This window comes from Salvelinus alpinus, chromosome 39, assembly GCF_045679555.1.
Source record: "Salvelinus alpinus chromosome 39, SLU_Salpinus.1, whole genome shotgun sequence".
NCBI classification, from domain to species: domain Eukaryota; kingdom Metazoa; phylum Chordata; class Actinopteri; order Salmoniformes; family Salmonidae; genus Salvelinus; species Salvelinus alpinus.
In genome coordinates this window covers 1,130,058-1,146,886 of record NC_092124.1, presented here as the reverse complement: position 1 = coordinate 1,146,886, position 16,829 = coordinate 1,130,058, and the positions used below count along the sequence as shown (strand labels likewise).

The window sequence follows — 16,829 nt, the reverse complement described above, 5'->3', positions numbered from 1 at the left end:
CACACACTACCTAGCCTTAGATAGCTTCCTGCAATACGTTTAGGTACTTGATACATGGCAGAAGAACAAAAGCCCAGAAAAAGGTCCCACAAAATATAAATATATATATATACACTTTAAATGGTCTACTGAATTGCTAGTTTGATATAATTTAGCATACACAATTTTCAGAGATGCTGATGAATTAAATCACTGTTTAATTCACTGATTAATTAAGTTGTCCGATGGTAATCAAAGTCAACGCGGAATTAAAATGGAAGAAAAACCTAACATGTCAATCAAGTTAAAGTTTTCCGCCCCTCTAATACAAACTGAATTTTTTAATTCAGCACACAGTTGCCTGCACCACACTGAGTCAGAAATGAACAGAGAGAGACCAGACTGAAAGATGGAGAGAGGGACAGAGTGGGGGGAAAAGAGGATGGGAGAGAGAAGACAGATAGAGGGGTAGTTGAGAGAGAAGACGGAGAGAATGAGAGAGAACAAGCGAAAGATGGAGAAAGAGCGAGAGCATCTTGATTCAACAGCGTCATCAAATCTAAATGAGTATTGTCACGCTCTAGATAATATACAGAACAATGAGACAGGCAGAGACAGGCACTGAGCTCGCCCTTCTCTCAGGGACAAAGACAGCTAGTCTAGGAGGGTGACACGGACAGACCAAACGTAGTCACAGAAAAGACAGACATTTTGTGAAGATACAGTATTTAGTTTCTATATTCAGCTGAGTTCCATGACAAAAAGAAAGACACTTTCTTTGGTTAGGTCATCTTTAAGGAAAGGGGGATACCTAGTCAGTTGTACAACTGAATGTATTCAACTGAAATCTGTCTTCCACATTTAACCCAACTGAATCAGAAAGGTGCGGGGGGCTGCCATAATCGACATCCACATCTTCAGTGCCCAGGGAATTAACTGCCTTGCTCAAGGGCAGAACGACATATTTTTACCTTGTCAGCTCGGGGATTTGTTTTCCACATTTAATACAATTTGATTTGATTTGATTTGCTCCAGCAACCTTTTGGTTACTGGCCCAACGCTCTAACCACTAGGTTACCTGCCGTCCTTTTAATCTAAGGTTGTGTGATGAGCAAGCATCACCCTTAATTGGCAGAATATTCACATGTTTGCCAACCAATAAATCTCACTCAAAGACAATCAAGCTCACCCACTCTCCCAAACTGGACATAAAGAACAAAATGAGACAGGCAGGCAGCACGCACACACACACAACTCACCTCTCACAGAAGGTATGGAGGCAGGGCAGCACTTTGGGGTTGTCGTAGCGGTCCAGGCATATGCTGCAGATCAGGAACTGCTTGTCGATCTGTCGCACCACAGGGCTGGAGATGCTACTGGAGCCTTCACTGGCCATCCTAATACTCTGTCATAAAGTTCCCTCTTCCTCTCACCCTGCACCCTACAGAGAGAGGGGGGTTAGAGGGGTTCACACACACATTAGAACTGATCTCAATTTGGTAACAGAATTACGATTTTTAATCACTTAATAATTCATAAACAAAATGAATATTAGTAAAATCACTATAACTAAACTTTCATTATTCTCCATCCTCATGAGGGAGAGAAATGAGAAAATACAGTGGGGAGAACAAGTATTTGAAACACTGCCGATTTTGCAGGTTTTCCTACTTACAAAGCATGTAGAGGTCTGTAATTTTTATCACAGGTACACTTCAACTGTGAGAGACAGAATCTAAAACAAAAATCCAGAAAATCACATTGTATGATTTTTAAGTAATTAATTTGCAATATTTCTTAAACTTCCGGAAGGTAAAGAATTTCTCCAATACGAAATATTGGTGTTGGCAGGGGTCTTTACGTCAACATTCTCGTGTTTCGATGCATTTCTGATACCTTTTAAGACTTTCTGGTAGATGTTCTCTCTAATCGCTTTTCCATCTGTTTATCCAGAAATCAAAGCCTTTACTTGTGCCTTATTTTTAAGATGGAAAATGGTTTAAAAATGTTTCTATGCCCCCTCCCCCCCCCCCCCCCCTGTATTCTGCCCTACCAATCAAAAGAGCAGTAACTACTCAGAGTGAAACTGAGAAAAATTACTTCAAAGTTGTTTTATTGTACAGCCAAATTAAATGTAGGCAGATCATTGGTTATCTGTTGTCTTACTATGAGTTTACTTTTTCTTCATATTGATCCTGACCTCTCTTATGACCTTTGACCCTAGACGGCAGTTACATAGTTACATACATTGTCGTATAGTTTGATACTTGTATCAGTGAAGAACAATAAATAATATCAAGGGAAACAGTAGACACTGCATCCCAAAGCTCAGTGAAACCAAGTTAAAAGGCAGCAACTGATGGTTTCACTGTAACTTTTTTTGCAGTTACTGCAAACATGACCCCCCCCATTTCCTCCATAACACTACACAATGGAGGCATGATATTTGTCCACGTGATAAAGCATGTACTTAACAGGATCGGTGTCCCTAAACCGGGACGGTTGTTGCTCAAAATGCGATAATGTGACTAGAAAACATTTCCAGGACATAGACATGTCATATATGGGCAGAAAGCTTAAAATTCGTGTTCATCTAACTGCAGTGTCCAATTTACAGTAGCTATTACATTTAAAAAAAAGACCATGCCATTGTTTGAGGATAGTGCACCATCACGGCAACTGGTTTGATACATTCACCTCTAAAGGAAAATAATGTACTTACATTCAGTAATCTTGCTCTAATTTGTCATCCTGAGGGTCCCAGAGATAAAATGTAGTGTAGTTTTGTTTGAAAAAATAATTCCAATAAAGGAACTGGGTTCTACAGTTTGACCCCACTGCTGTCACTGGCTCCACACCCACCCCGCCCGGCCATCTAGATGTGTATTTTCTGTAGGGAAGCTAATGATCCATCATGTATGACATTCCTGGGAGTGTGTAAACTTACATTTGTATTACCATAGCATTTTTGTATGTTCTCTATAGTTATGTACTTATATGTTTAAAATGTATAAATTGACCAATTCAGCACATTTGGGCAAACTCCTGGCAAACTTGGTGCAAAATGTTGTGTAGTGAGGTAATTCTTCACTGGATCAGTCTGAAACTTTGCACACACACTGCTGCCATCGTGTAGACAAAATCTAAATTACATCAAGGCTCCTATGTTAATGTATGGCCGTTCTCTTGCATTTCAAAGATGATACAAAAATGAAAATAGAAAACGCATGTTTTGTGTGTGTATTATCTTTTACCAGATCTAATGTGTTATATTCTCCAACATTAATTTCCCATTTCCACAAACTCCAAAGTGTTTCCTTTCAAATGCTATCAAAAATATCCTTGCATATCCTTTCGGTATGTCATTTTAGGTGAACATTTTAAAAAGGGTCTGATCCTTAAAGGATTTATTAATGTATAAAAGATGTCAACTCATTTTTTGACCAAATGTGGAGTTACTGCTCTTTTGTTTGGTATGGCAGTATTATGGAATCAGTGGACAGTTTATTAGGTATACCCCCCGTTAACAAAAATGGTTTGCTCCTACAGACAGTGAGTCACATGCCTGTGGCTTGCTATATAAAGCAGGCAGACAGGCATTGAGACATTCAGTTACTGTTCGACAACATAAGACAGGGCAAAACGAGTGACCGTAGCAACCTTGAACGTGGTATGATCATCGATTTGGTGTAAGCAGCATGAGTCCATGGCCCCATCCTGCCTGGTGTCAACGGTACAGGTTGGTGGCGTAATGGAGTGGGAAATGTTTTCCTGGCACACATTATGTCTCTTAATACCAATTGAGCAACGTTTTCATGCCCCGAAGAATCCTGGTTGTTCTGGAGGCAAAGGGGGGTCCGACACTTCACATGTTGGTGTTCATGGGTCCTTTTCGATGGAAATACCCTACTGTATTATATGCATGTATATGTTGTTGCTGTTTTTTGAAGAATCCAATTTCTTCCTTTATTAATAACGTTTATTCAATTAAATTAAGTTAATGCAGCTACCACCACCATAGGTCTTTATATTGTCAACGTGCAGTTTGTCATTTTCTCTTAGACTGTCATCATGAATCATCAGATTCATATGTGCCAGTCATAAGGATAGTAGTTTCTTACCACAGTCAGTAAAAGCATAATTTTTCTGACATGTTGCAAGGCTGGCTAGAGGACAGGGGACACTTGTCAGACAAGACTCAGTGTGAGCAGAGTGAGCAAAACATGTGGGTCAGCTAGCTAGCGGTCTCAGGATGTATTTAAGACAGGCAAAGAAACAGGACGCCTCTGCCGCTTGTAGAAAAAGGCCCTGAGGGAGACTCTCCTTCCCTTGCTGATGTCTCGTATAGTATGTGCCAGAAAATAGCTTGACAGGAAAAATACCGTTGCCATAGCTACCAGGATGGAGACCCTTGGTGTAACCCTTTCCGTATAGTTTGTTTAAATCTTAAATGCTGACTACTCGACAGTACACAGCAGAAGTGAAGTCATTCATAGTGTCTGTCGCTAGCTTATCTAAGCTACAATATTTACATAACTTTACATAACTGAAGCTTAGTGGGTTTTAGCCAAATTGGTGGATTGATGTACATTTTTTTTTTAAAGTGATTTGAGGTCAAATCAAGCTAGATTTATCTGGAAAGCTTTATCTGGAAAGATATCATTACACAATCCTTTTCACTTCCTGGGTCTACTAAGGGTCAACCTGGGTCAACTTAACTCTCCACACGTGGGGACTGGGGACCTTTAAGAAAATGACAATCTGGTTCATGGTGTATTGAGATACCACCGAATATTTATGACACCATAACACCCAAACATAAAGAAAGAAAGGCGCACACTCTTATATGCTCCCAACAATTGAATGGGTAAACCTAATAACCAATGTTTTGGCAACGCAGTGCCTTCTTCAGGGTTACATAATGAATGCTTGGACCAGGTTATGTAGGAATATTTTGGGGTGTGCGTCAGCTCATGCTTTTTATCATAACACTCAATATCTCAAGGGAATCTAATAAAATACACTATACTGTTGATGACAATTTTTACATTGAAAAAGCTACCGGTATATGCAAACACAAACCCAGCGCAACGAAAGCCTTGTCAATCAAATAGACGATTTGATGAATCAAAATCCAGCTCCTTCCCTGATTTATCAATTCCATGAAATGTCGCTGCATAGCTAAGTGGATTTGCAGCGCACGAAAGTGACTATGAAACTATTCCACACATCCTTCTCTCAGACGCAGACACAGCACAGCCACAACAGAGACACGCAGACACAACAAGGGCACAATAACTCCGACACAACAGACAAAGGACACAACGAAGACAACACCAAACAACATACAGGACACATACAAAGCTCCTGTCGTCTCACAAAGGGAGGTCTCGCTGTTACATCATCTTTATGTAAGGCAGCTTGAAATGCAACTAAATAAATCCTGCTTGATTAGTCCATCAACATACCACTAGCAGAGTCTCATAGGCAAAATATGACTGACAGGCATTTCTGTTGAAGATGTCCAATTATCTTCACCAATCAGAGAAGCCGAGTGCAACTTACATGAAAAAAACATATTTGTTAAATGTCCTTAAGTTCTGTAGATATCAGCATTAACAATGACCCTATTTGAAAATGCCCAATGTTAATCAATCAAATCAATAAACAAAACCACAAATCCATTACTCAAGCACATAGAGTGCATCCCCCGACTATATGACGACATTGCAAAGGCACTATATGAATCACTCTAAAATCCCTATCCCAAACACAGTCACAGCATCTGTGAAGCAATCAACAGGCGTCACCACCAAGCCGGTATCGTCAGTGACACTGTCACCCACCCAGTGCTACCCGTGCCAACATAAGACTGTGCCACCATGCCATTTACCCACCACGTTCTGCAGGAGCCCTACCATCGCCGAGTCATCCTCTGAGTAAAACGCAGCGCATGCTTCTGCCCTGTAAAGACGCTCCTGTCCAGGTAGCAGAGAAAATACGAGCTGCTTAAAGAGCTGCTAAACTTGAAAAGAGATGACGGCACATATCAAGAGGAGGGAGAGTGAGAGAGGAGGATTAACTGCGAGAGCCAACAGTGTGGACCTATGTCTGGACTCGTAGCCAATCAATTTCTTACATCTCTTCCCCTCTCCCTCCCTCCTTCTGTTGCTTTCCTCCCTCCCTCTGTCACTTTTCCTTTTTCCCCTCACCCTCTTTCTGTCTCCCTCCCCTGTTTCCCACTCACCCTCTATACCCCTCTTTCCCCCCTCACACTCCCCCTCCCCCTCCCCCTCTCCCCATCCCTCCCTCTCTCTCTCAAGTTAATGCTGGCTCACTGCAGAAGAGCTGGCAAAGGATCCTGGGAACGGGATGCAGCAGCGTCAGTAAGCAGCAGGGAGCGGATTGGCTGGCATCTTGAAGAGCGACCAATGAGACGGGGAGCAGCCGGCGTGGGTCAGCTCGGCAACCAATGAGGCGGAAACTAACATGGTCAAAGGGAGCAGCAGCGTGCGTGTGTATACACATATTGCTGACTCACTGCACAGGCATCGAGCTGAGAGGGTAGAGAGAGTAATGCTAGGGCAAAAACCAAAACGAGCACCCCTTGGGGTCCTGAGGACCGAGTTTGGGAAACACGGGACGAGAGAGAGAGACGGAGAAGCAGTGTGCTGCCAGTCGGCCTAGATCAAAAAGGCAGCCTCAATTGCACAATGCATGCACACACAAATAGACACACACACATAGATAAACACGCACGCAGACTGTGACTCGCAGACACAGCCGGACACACACACATGCATTCAAATGTCAACATTAAACAGCGACAGCGGGGAATTAAGGTCAACAGCAACTCGCTACGTAGTACGATCATTAGAAATGACAAGACACTTCATCTGATCACAAAATAACTAAGATATGGCAAAGCTGCTGGCTTCTGTCTAGATAACATAGCCTATAGCATTTTACAGTGAAGAACTACAAAATATTGAGAGGGCATCCAGAAACATGACAGTATGCACGTGACAATTCAAGCCTTCTGCATAGACTTGGGCTGCATCCCATTCTCTATTATAGTCCCTCAGGTCCCTGTTCAAAAGGAGTGCACGACTGTATGTAGAGAATAGGATGCCATTTGGGACACACCACCCTCTTTGCTCTTGCGTAATGAAACACCAGGTTTCATCTCACTCCCCACTTAGTTCATTATTAGGGTGACACTGTCACCTCATTGAGCAGGTCCCTATGTACTATGATTAAAAAGGAAAGTGGAATTCCACTAGCCTGGTCCTTGTCATGCCAAGGAGGGGCATGATGGTACACACAGACTGGTACTCGGGCAAGAATTTCCCTCTTATCTTTAGTATGTTTCGATAGCATGAAACCGATAGGGAGATAAAAAGGAGACACAGTAGGAAGAGTGTAGATGGGGATTGAAGCCTGGTCTCCAGTGAGGAGGCATGTCCTGGCCAGGAGTGTTACCCACTTGACCACGGCTCTGGACAGTACTACATGATCACCAGGATGCGTGGGAGGCTAGTAGACGTCTAGAGAAATTAGAATCAGGTCATGTGTGATGGATGGATGGACGGACTGGGAAGGCTTTTATCGAAGTGAATTGCGTGAGCTGTACCAATAAGGGCAATTGTACAAGCGTAGATCCAATTCATTGCCCGCAAATTTCAAGTTGAGACGCATCACACCAAGAAACACCGTCTCCTTTCCAAGAAGTGCAGACAGAAGTGTTTTGCCCGGTACCATTATGCTGCTGCAGATTCTTATACCTTAATGCCGCCCGAAAAAAGAGCATACGCAAAGACAAAACAGGGTTGAAAAGAAAGAGAATAATCCGCTAAACAAGACACTGCATTCAACGAAAGGATTCTCCTCTTTTAGTGGGTCTGAATCAGAACTCACTTGACCCATAGCCATAGGCTCATAGCGTAGCATACTGAGTGTTCCAATCCAGTGCTTTACACACAAAGACTCAGTCCCAAATGGCAACCTACTCCCTATATAGTGCGGAGGCACTACTTTTGACCAGGGCCCAACTCTATAGTGCCATTTGGGCCGTACACTTATTATCTGGCTTTCAAAAGGGTTCTTGCTGCTCATGCTATACAGCTCAGAATGAGGAGTCATCAACACATTAGTAACTGCGCCAAAATGCGCATGTGGAATGCCAGGAACATGCACGGCAAAATAATGATGTTTTTCTGCAAGGATTTGTAGGATAGCCTGATATTGGCAATTCCACGGTAACGGAATTGCATTGAGTCGCTGATATTTCACTTAAAAATATATGCCAAACAAAACCATTGATTTCATAGTTTAACATGCATGCCTTGTGCCATTGAGGTTGCCTTTTTGATCTAATAATATGCACAACGACTACTCTTAACAATTTACAATGAACATTTTACAAAAACACATTTACTGGAAGAACTGTGCAGAGGAAAAGTTTGGTGAGAGAATTTTGGTAAAATCTCCTTCAGTCCATGTTAAAAGATCTATTTTAAATATCTGCTCCGAATTAAGATTCAAAGATGTTTGCAGAAAGAATAGGGATTCAGCTATGACATGACACATTGACTTTGAAAAATATATATTTTGGTTATTGAACTACATTAACTGAAGTGGATTTACACCCTGTAATGGAAATGCGGTAACAGAATTTCATCAAGGGTCCCTGACCTGTACTAAACAGAAATCCATAATTCTCTCTCTCTCTCTCTCTCTCTCTCTCTCTCTCTCTCTCTCTCTCTCTCTCTCTCTCTCTCTCTCTCTCTCTCTCTCTCTCTCTCTCTCTCTCTCTCTCTCTCTCTCTCTCTCTCTCTCTCTCTCTCTCTCTCTCTCTCTCTCTCTCTCTCTCTCTCTCTCTCTCTCTCTCTCTCTCTCTCTCTCTCTCTCTCTCTCTCTCTCTCTCTCTCTCTCTCTCAATTCAATTCAATTCAATTCAATTCAATTTGCTTTATTGGCATGACGTAACAATGTACATATTGCCAAAGCTTGTTTACAATGTAAAAATGAGAATCAAAATTGTCAACGGGACAACAGTAACAACAATAACCAAGGGTCAAAATAACCATACATTCAACAATAACAATAAACATACAGTAAAGGACATGTGCAGGTTGATTGGTTTGTCAGACACTGTCCCTCAACTTATGGCAGGCAGCAATGTAGTGCGCTGCCAACCCACAGCTCTCTGCGTCCTCCCCCAACAGGACGGGTAGCCTATCCTCATCAGAGAGGTCTTTGAAACCTTGAATAAGAGTTTCAAATTTGGGGAAATGACACTCTCTAATTGTTTTATATTTTTGACATTTTGTCAGGAAATGCAGCTCCGTCTCAGGTTCTGCCATTGTGCAGTGGTTGCACAGCCTTTCCTCTACAGGGAGCCAGGTTTTCCTGTGTCTACCCTTCTCAATGGCAAGGCTGTGCTCACTGAGCCTGTACTTTGTCAAGGTTTTTCTAAAGTTTTGATCAGTAACCATGGTCAAATATTTAGCCACGATGTACTGTCGATTTAGGGCCAGATAGCACTGCATTTTGCTCTGTGCTTGTGCTTGTGTTTCCCAATAAGCAATATAGTTTTGTTTTGACTGTGTTGTAATTTGGTTTATCCTGATTGATTGGATGTTCTGGTCCTGAGGCTTCAGTGTGTTAGTAGAACAGGTTTGTGAACTCAGCCCCAGGACCAGCTGGATGAGGGGACTCTTTTCTTTGTTCAGCTCTTGGTATTGCAGGGCTTGGTAATGATATGAGAGGGGGTCACTGTATTTTAGATGTTTCCAAAACTTAATTGCTCTTTTTTGAGTTTTTATTATTAGTGGATATTTGCCTAATTCTGCCCTGCATGCATTGTTTGTAGTTTTCCTCTGGACATGTAGGAGAATATATATATATATACCACTCACTCATCTCAATGGAAAGCAGTGTATGTGTGCAGCCCTGTCTCGTCCCTCTAAGTCTTGGCCGGAGGTTACTGGCGTAATATGGCCCAATGTCAATACTCAGCTCTGCACTACTACCCTTTCCATCCCACAGCTCTTTCCAGAGCACTGACCTCAGCGGTTTCCCCCGACGCTCCCTCTCTCGCTCCATGGGAACAACAAACTACTTTGTCATGCTATCACAACGGTGACGCCGGCGACATTTTCTAAACGTAAACCAGTGTGCGATGGGGACACAAACACGCCGTCACGCAAACACATGACTAAAAGGGACACAACAGGGTAGAGCAGAGGGCCCAACGTCCCATAATGAAATCACTAGTAGCATTAGCATCATGCTAACACACCAACTAACTGTCTGAGACCGTATACAGACACATGGCTTGGTTTTCAGTGAGTGGAGAGATTCTTTTCAGAACTGTAGACAGTGTGTGTTAGAAGAGGCCCAGTGTTCCAAAGGGGAATCCTAACAGGTTTTTATTGCTTGGGTTTACTAGCAGTGCCAAATACCGAGCACACACACAAACACGCATGCAGGCACAAACAAACACTCATGCACAGAACACACACACATACTTCACCTGGCTGGGGTACATATTATCCACGGCTAGACTGGCCACGCAAACAAGGAACATAAATGGACACACCCGCCCAATTGCTGTGCACTTTGTTACCCGAGCAACGACCGGGGCCCCCGCATTGTAATTGGGCTCTGAAATCACCATAATGTCAAAGGACATTATGGACTTAATGGCTGACATTAAAGTCCTCCTACGTTATAGTGTGCATCCCAAATGGCACCCTATTCCCTACATAGTGTAATACCTTTAACCAGGGCCCATGGGGTCAAAAGTTGTGCAACCATAGGAAATTGGGTGTCATTTGTGTTGGGTTAAATAACAGCCATTTCTGTGAGTATTCATTTGATTTAAGATTAGTCTTCGTTAACTGGGGAATACAAGTCTTGTTCAATGGAAGGCAACAAAGCTAAATTATAGCATTGGTCTATAATTAAATGGACAATGAGAATGACAACAGTCCATGAAGACTACAACAATCCTGAAACGTTGGCACTGCTGTAGATCAACAACTAGCACAAAGCACTTATCATTCAGATGAATTGGGCAGGATAGTGATGCAATTACAAAACACAATTAGAAATTACCTATCATTAGCACAAGACCACTTATCAGAGCAATTAGAGCATATGAATCTAACCAACATAGCAGGTCTTTTTCATTATATTGAATTATTCTAGCCAGTTTCCATTTAGCCAGTTTGTGAGGCAGATGCAATCTTTGAGGCATCTACCACTATTATCAGTGACTATAGAATCCACAGCGCCGAATAGCATATGTAATTATTCCTTAAAAGGGCAATCTGCAGTTGCTACATTCATTTTGGGATTTATAAATTAATGATATGTACCCATTGATTCTTGAAGAAGACAACTAAATATGTACACAATGTCTTCGGAAAGTATTCAGACACCTTGACTTTTTCCACATTTTGTTACATTACAGCCTTATTCTAAAATAGTTTTTTTTAAATGATCCTCAGCAATCTATACACAATACCCCATAATGACAAAGCAAAAACAGCTTTTTACACATTTTTGCAACTGTAATTCAAAATAAAAAACAGAAATACCTTATTTACATAAGTTTTCAGACCCTTTGCTATGAGATTTGAAATTGAGCTCAGGTGCATCCTGTTTCCATTGATCATCCTTGAGATGTTTCTACAACTTGATTGGAGTCCACCTGTGGTAAATTCAATGGATTGGACATTATTTGGAAAGGCACACACCTATCTATATAAGATCCCACAGTTGACAGTGCATGTCAGAGCAAAAACCAAGCCTTGAGGTCGAAGGAATTGTCCGTAGAGCTCCGAGACAGGATTGTGGTCGAGGCACAGATCTTATGGAGGCCACTGTGTCCGCAAGAACACAGTGGCCTCCATCATTCGTAAATGGAAGAAGTTTGGAACCACCAAGACTCTTCCTAGAGCTGGCCGCCCAGCCAAACTGAGCAATCGGGGGAGAAAGGCCTTGGTCAGGGAGGTGACCAAGAACCCGATGGTCACTCTGACAGACCTATAGAGTTCCTCTGTGGAGATGGGAGAACCTTCCAGAAAGGCAATCTTTATGGTAGTGGCCAGATGGAAGCCACTCCTCAGTAAACGCACATGACAGCCCACTTGGAGTTGGTCAAAAGGCACCTAAAGACTCTCTGGTCTGATGAAACCAAGATTAAACTCTTTAGCCTGAATGCCAAGCGTCAAGTCTGGAGGAAACCTGGCACCATCCCTACGGTGAAGCATGGTGGTGGCAGCATTTTCAGCAGCAGGGACTGTGAGACTAGTCAGGATCAAGGCAAAGATGAACGGAGCAAAGTACAGAGAGATCCTTGATGAAAACCTGCTCCATAGCGCTCAGGACCTCAGACTGGGACATTGGTTCACCTTCCAACAGGACAACGACCCTAAGCACACTGCCAAGACAATGCAGGAGTGGCTTCGGGACAAGTCTCTGAATGTCCTTGAATGGCCCAGCCAGAACCCGGACTTGAACCCGATCGAACATCTCTGGAGAGACCTGAAAATTTCTGTGCAGCGACGCTCCCCATCCAACCTGACAGAGCTTGAGAGGATCTGCAGAGAAGAATGGGAGAAACTTCCCAAATACAGGTGTGCCAAACGTGTAGCGTCATACCCAAGAAGACTCGAGGTTGTAATCGCTGCCAAAAGGTGCTTCAACAAGGTAAAGGGTCTGAATACTTAAGCAAATGTAATATCAGTTTATTTGTTTTTATAAATGTGCAAACATTTATAAAAAACTGTTTTTGCTTTGTCATTATGGGGTATTGTGTGTAGATTGATGAGGGAAAAAATTATTTTATACATTTTTAGAATAAGGCTGTAACGTCACAAAATGTGGAAAAAGTCAAGGGGTCTGAATACTTTCCGAAGGCACTGTACATTCAATATAACTTAACCTCATGAGCTTGGTTCAACTGTCGTATCCCCTTCAGAACCCAAAATAAAAGCTTGTTTTACGCCAATGTGTGTAAACAAAATAAATGTAAACAAACACTGCATAGCGTCAAAACATGGTTAAAACTATACTTTTGATATCACGGCTGGTCAGTCCTTGCATCCATAGTTTTGTTTATGAATTTGAGAGTGATTATATTTCTCCTGCCCCATCCCTCAGCTTTTTAATCGAAATTGGCAGGGAGTATGCTTTGTAATTGTTTCACTGCTGATTGTCCCTTTAAATCTATTATGTTGAAATTGTTGCTTAAATTGTTAGGATAATCCTCATCTGGGCTATCTATACCTTGGTGTTTTCATCTCAATGAGGGATTTGTCGGTTCAATGTGTGTTTACTGTTGGAAAGGGTGCGTTGAGTCCCCCACCCCCGCTCTGTGCGTGGACACACACACACACACACACACACACACACACACACACACACACACACACACACACACACACACACACACACACACACACACACACACACACACACACACACACACACACACACAAATCTAAAGCATCCACTGGGCCCATACATTAGGGATGGGATGATGAGGGATTATGGAGATATAGGGAAGAGGAAGGGGGATGGTAGAGTATCTCATCCTCCCACCCCCACTGCCCTCAAGTATACCACCATCTCCCACCCACAGCTATAGAGCAATGCTTTGGTCATTGCGGTTCAAACCAAAAGGCATCATGATGTTATTAGATGTTGTTACGTAATGCCACGGCAGCCATGTTTGTGCCTGCTGGGCAATGTTGACCCCAAGCAGTTCAGGGAATGTTCTGAATGCTCAATATACCGCATCTCTTCTCCCACTCCCTGGCAGTCAGAGGAATATAGCTATATACCGGTATGCGTGCTTTACTGAAAAGAATACTCTAACATTGCCTACTGTTCTTTGTACTCAATGCCGAACATTGTTTTCCCCTTTGCTGGCTGTGTATACGGTTTGTCCATGACAATAACATGGAGAAAGGGGATGTGCTTCAGAATGGTACTCCTTCAGTGGCTCACACTCACTCTGCGCATCTAGCGACAGCACTGTCTGAGGATAGCAGACATGGCAATGAGAAGCATCCGTGTGTGTGTGGGTGTGCGTGTGCGCGTGCGTGTGTTCCAGTGACCTTAAATTAGGGCCTGCAACTGTGCTAGCGTCAGGGCAACAGAAAACATGGACTTTGCACATCTGTCAACCAGAGTCAGATACACTTCCCAGTTCAGCCCTCACTGACCAGTCAGCCATACCACGAAATACACTGCATCTGCGAGACTGAGAAGCAGTACTGCTAAAGGATCACTTTACTGAAAAACTGTCTTTTGGCATTTTGTTAATTAGTCCACTGTTAATACTACCCCCCCCAAAACAATGCACGCCAGCAGTAAAAGTTTTCAAGATAGAACACGTTCAGTACAGAGCAAAAACTGTGATGGGTTTTGCATGTTTTCATGTTTTTTGACGCAAACTCAATCACAAATGTGCTAAATGCAAATAAAAAGGGTAAACGTTTCAGAGCTAACATGAACACAGTATAATCCACTTGGCTCAATATCAACCATCAGAATATCAGAAAGATATAAAGAAAACAGTCCATGGAACAATAAGGGAAATAGAAATGAAGATATAGATGAAATAGAAAGCAGACCTCAACAAAATAGTTCATTAATTCCCAAATATATTCCAAGCAAGATGAACTCCCATGAAATTGTGAAATAATCATTAAAATAGCATATTCAATTCCAATTATACTCTGGATGGAATTTTGATCGTATCGCATCATAACCCACTGAAGATTTCAGGGCTTGACTTGTTACAGAGCCCCACACCCATTGTAGCCCATAGCTGCCCACAACTGTCTGCATGATGAACAGTGAACCAGTGTAACTGCCAGATATCAAGTTTCATCACCACAGCAATCAATACATAGGCCATGTCCCAAATGGCACTCTTCCCAATATAGTGCACTAGTTTTGACCAGAGCCCATATGGCTCTGGGCAAAAGTAATGCACTATATAGGGACTATGGTGCCATTTGGGATACACGTACACTCTCACAGCCCTCCTCCTATCAATGTATCATCAGTGTCTGGTTTCCTCGGATGGGCGTTAGTCTACAGCCTGACCCTGCTGATGAAACTCAACACACACACACACAATGGGAGAACAACTGCAAGTGACAAACAAAAATACTGTAGACGAATGCACACACACATGTACACACAGTAAAATCTAAGTTCGACATTCAGCCACCACACCATTGCTCATAGTGTTGTGATAGGATGTTCCTATTCAAGAAAATGATTCCAGTAATATTTCAAGAGATATAAGGTATTTGAGTGAAATGAGGAAGTCAACTATGGATCTTTCCCTTGACATTGTATGTGTCTAGTCAACTCATTATCTCTGACTGTTTGTGCTAGAGGGGCAGACCTACAGAGACACACACTTAGTGACATACATGTAGACTTCACACACACTCACCCAACTATCACCCCAAAGGAGACATCACACAGATAATACAACTTCCTCCCTTCTTCATTTCTCTCTGTCAATGTCCCTTCCCCCCCCCCCTCTCTCCATCTCTCTTTTTTCCCTTTCTCCATCTCACTCTCTCTTTCCATCCTCCCTTCTCCAAACCCAGAAAACACCACTTACTTGAACTCCATGTCTGTTCTGTTTCTATCTCCTCTCTTCCCTCTCGGTATGTGAGAACGTCCACACACATCTCCCTGTCACATAAACCCTCTCATCTCTGTGTGTATAAGCGGCTGGAGATGTTACAATAAAGCAAACAGACTGACAGAAAAGCCACCAGCTGAGCGCAGACGGGGGGGTTGGGGGGGGGGCGCTGTCAGGGGAGAGGCACTGACCAATCACAGAGCTCAGTGAGGCTTGGGGGCAACCACACGTATGTGTGTGTGTGTGTGTGTGTGTGTGTGTGTGTGTGTGTGTGTGTGTGTGTGTGTGTGTGTGTGTGTGTGTGTGTGTGTGTGTGTGTGTGTGTGTGTGTGTGTGTGTGTGTGTGTGTTTGGCTTGTAGCCCCACAGGGCCAGAGGCGTCAAAGGCAGAAAACAACAGACTTCACAAGTTAAGGAGGGAGAGAGGAAGGGATGTGTAAAAAGAGGAGAGGAGAGGGGAAAACAAACAGGACATGCCGGAAGCCACTGTCGATTTGAATGTCATGTTTTAGAAGAGCATGTTTTGCATAAAGGGATGATATTTGTATTTACAATGTTTGTGTTTTATACTCACTCTCCGGGTGAAAATGATAGTCAAGCTATTTATTTCAGTTCTATTCAATCCAAGGTAAAAGCACTATGATAGAACCAGTATGGGAACCTATTTCACATAAATGTATGTATATAGTACAGTACTGAATGAATCAGGCACCTTTTAACTGGTTTAAACTTCAGGACTCCTACATAAAGTCCCTGATGAGGAGTGGGGGTAAACACATCACTCCCTATTAGCCCTCAAAACCAAACAAGCGGTCGTTGAGTTCTCCCCCATTACGGTTTCATGGTCTTCTCCACACCTCTGATGGTTGGCAAACCATTCACTAACCAGAGATTAGTATTTTTATTATGGGGGTTTATGCATAGATTGGTGAGGGGAAAAAAACGATTGAATCCATTTTAGAATAAGGCTGTGTCTATGGAGACACAGGCCTACTATGACCTATTAGCATCATCATCACATTGCCATAACCAGGACAAACCTACAATAACATACACAGTTACAATGTTTACCCCATTTTTATTTTATTTGTCAGGGGACCATGCACAAGAACTGTATTTCATCAGATGTAGCCAAATAGCTCATTTCTATCTGTGACCCTAGGAAA

General features: G+C 42.6%; 1 protein-coding gene across 6 annotated transcripts in view; it reads right to left on the bottom strand.

Moving 5' to 3' along the window:
* The window catches only part of LOC139566946 (tripartite motif-containing protein 2-like), a 54,586-nt gene that overhangs the window by 33,230 nt on the left and 4,527 nt on the right, over positions 1-16,829 (bottom strand). For 2 of the 6 annotated variants that reach the window (XR_011673191.1, XR_011673192.1), the window contains exons 1-2: positions 5,877-6,137; positions 1,239-1,420 (exon numbers count right to left, since the gene is read on the bottom strand). Coding sequence is in view for 4 of the 6 variants with exons in the window: in XM_071388331.1 (XP_071244432.1) it covers positions 1,239-1,375 (137 nt within the window). In the remaining 2 variants the exon portion in view is untranslated. Of the gene's footprint in view, positions 1-1,238; positions 1,421-5,876; positions 6,138-15,640; positions 15,764-16,829 lie in introns of those variants that run through there. The other 4 variants (XM_071388331.1, XM_071388330.1, XM_071388334.1 and 1 more) reach the window with 4 other exon arrangements.